Source organism: Budorcas taxicolor, chromosome 16, assembly GCF_023091745.1.
Source record: "Budorcas taxicolor isolate Tak-1 chromosome 16, Takin1.1, whole genome shotgun sequence".
Taxonomy (NCBI): domain Eukaryota; kingdom Metazoa; phylum Chordata; class Mammalia; order Artiodactyla; family Bovidae; genus Budorcas; species Budorcas taxicolor.
The window spans coordinates 47,846,386-47,848,124 of NC_068925.1; the positions used below are offsets into that span (position 1 = coordinate 47,846,386).

The 1,739-nt window shown below is 68.7% G+C and overlaps 1 protein-coding gene across 1 annotated transcript; it reads left to right on the forward strand.

The window, feature by feature from the left end:
* Positions 1–57: 57 nt before the first annotated feature.
* On the forward strand, positions 58–1,258 carry HES2 (hes family bHLH transcription factor 2). The gene is made up of 4 exons (XM_052654015.1): positions 58–183; positions 269–364; positions 641–740; positions 820–1,258. The coding sequence occupies exons 1-4, from the start codon at positions 139–141 to the stop codon at positions 1,074–1,076; spliced, it is 498 nt and encodes a 165-aa protein (XP_052509975.1). The 5' UTR covers positions 58–138; the 3' UTR covers positions 1,077–1,258.
* The last annotated feature ends 481 nt before the right edge of the window (positions 1,259–1,739 follow it).

The following is a 1,739-nucleotide window of genomic DNA, read 5'->3' on the forward strand; positions in this document are numbered from 1 at the left end:
GTGGCGCGCGCACCACTGGCTCCCGCTTGGGTCGTGCACCGGACCTCCCTAAGGGCCTCGGTCTCCTTTCGGTGTCTGCGCGCTCTCGCGCAGGTCTCCACAGGCCGGCCCCACAGCGGCGCCGCTTTCCCGCCGAGCATGGGGCTGCCTCGGAGGGCAGGGGACCCGGCGGAGCTGCGCAAGGTAGGAGCCAGGGGACTGGCGACTGGGGGCAGAGCGGCGGGGGCGGGGGCCTGGACGTAACCGCGGCCTACACGCCCGCCTGCAGAGCCTGAAGCCGCTGCTGGAGAAGCGGCGCCGCGCACGCATCAACGAGAGCCTGAGCCAGCTCAAGGGGCTCATTCTGCCGCTGCTGGGCAGGGAGGTAAGTGCTGGGGCCTCGGGGCCCTGCCAGGCGCACTGGGGCTGGGGGTAGGGGGTCCCTGGGCGCGGGGCGAGGAGGCCGAGCGGGCAGAGATCCTCTTGCCCCAGGAGCCGATAAGGGGCCAACGCGTGGCGCGCAAGCCTCGGGGAGGCCACCCACCGCCGGCCACGGCGTGCGGAGCACCCAGCTCCTGGGAGCGCAGTGCTCAAGGCAGGCTGCGGGAGGTCTGTCTTGTTTGTACGTTTCTCTGTCCCTTTCCTTCGTGGCCCGGCGCAGAGCTCCCGCTATTCTAAGCTGGAGAAAGCGGACATCCTGGAAATGACCGTGCGCTTCCTGCAGGAGTTGCCTGCGTCCTCCGGCCCGACGGCGGCGCCCAGTGAGTGACCCCACCCCGTCCCTGCCCGGCCCCACGGCCAGCGCTCCAGCCCGCGCCTGACGCCGCTCTCCGTCCGCAGCACCCTCCGACAGCTACCGCGAGGGCTACCGAGCCTGCCTGGCGCGCCTGGCTCGCGTGCTACCCACCTGCCGCGTCCTGGAGCCTGCCGTGAGCGCTCGCCTGCTGGAACACCTGCGCCGGAGGGCGGCCAGCGCCACCTCCGACGGCGGGCGCTCTGGTGACCCTTGTAGCCCGCCAGCGCCTTCCCCGCCGCCCGCCCCCGCGCCCTCACCACCCGAACCTCCCCGGAACCCGGGTCTCTGGAGGCCCTGGTAGCCCCCACGGCCGTTCTACGGACCCTGCTGACTGCGTGGGACCAGGGGCGCTGGACAAACTCAGGGAGCTCTTGGAGGCGGCTCCCGTTCCCACCACGAGGGACCAGCCTGGTACTTAGAACCGGGGCAGATCCGGATGTCTGTGATCTGTGCTTGGAGACTGAAGTCCACGGGGACTCAGGAAATAAGGGGAGAGATTCAGCCACAGCTTGGGACGTCTGGGCTGGAAAAAGCCTCCTGCCTCAGCAGGTGGAAGGGCTCGGGAGCTGGGCCAGTCACAGCTGCCCCCGAAGCCCACACACCTGCCCCAGTGCTGGCAGCAGCCCAGGGGCTGGGCCAGGAGCTCACCTGAGCCAGGTGCAGCCATCTGCTCCGACTGGTCACTGCTCTCCCAGCCCTGCATGAGTCTGCCTCCTCGCCAACTCATCCTGGGAACCTCTGGGCAGGCGGCAGCAGCGGCCTGAAGGGCTCTGCAGGTGGGGGAGCCTTGACCTCCACTCCTGGCTTCCTGCCTAAAGCTTCCAGTTAATTATAGGGACAGGATGCCGCCAGGGCTGTGTGCCTAGAGGTGGGCGCTTCCTTAGGTAGGCTCGGGAAGGATTTATTCCCTCAAGCACTAAGTTAGCACCTGTGTACCGCACACCAAGTCCGGTGGTCTTGGGAT

Bases quoted from the DNA above. Each gene is read 5' to 3' on its own strand.
- HES2 (XM_052654015.1), top strand. From the start codon at position 139: ATGGGGCTGCCTCGGAGGGCAGGGGACCCGGCGGAGCTGCGCAAG. The intron at 184-268 runs GTAGGAGCCAGG...GCCCGCCTGCAG, and splicing joins ACCCGGCGGAGCTGCGCAAG to AGCCTGAAGCCGCTGCTGGA. The intron at 741-819 runs GTGAGTGACCCC...CTCCGTCCGCAG, and splicing joins CGGCCCGACGGCGGCGCCCA to CACCCTCCGACAGCTACCGC.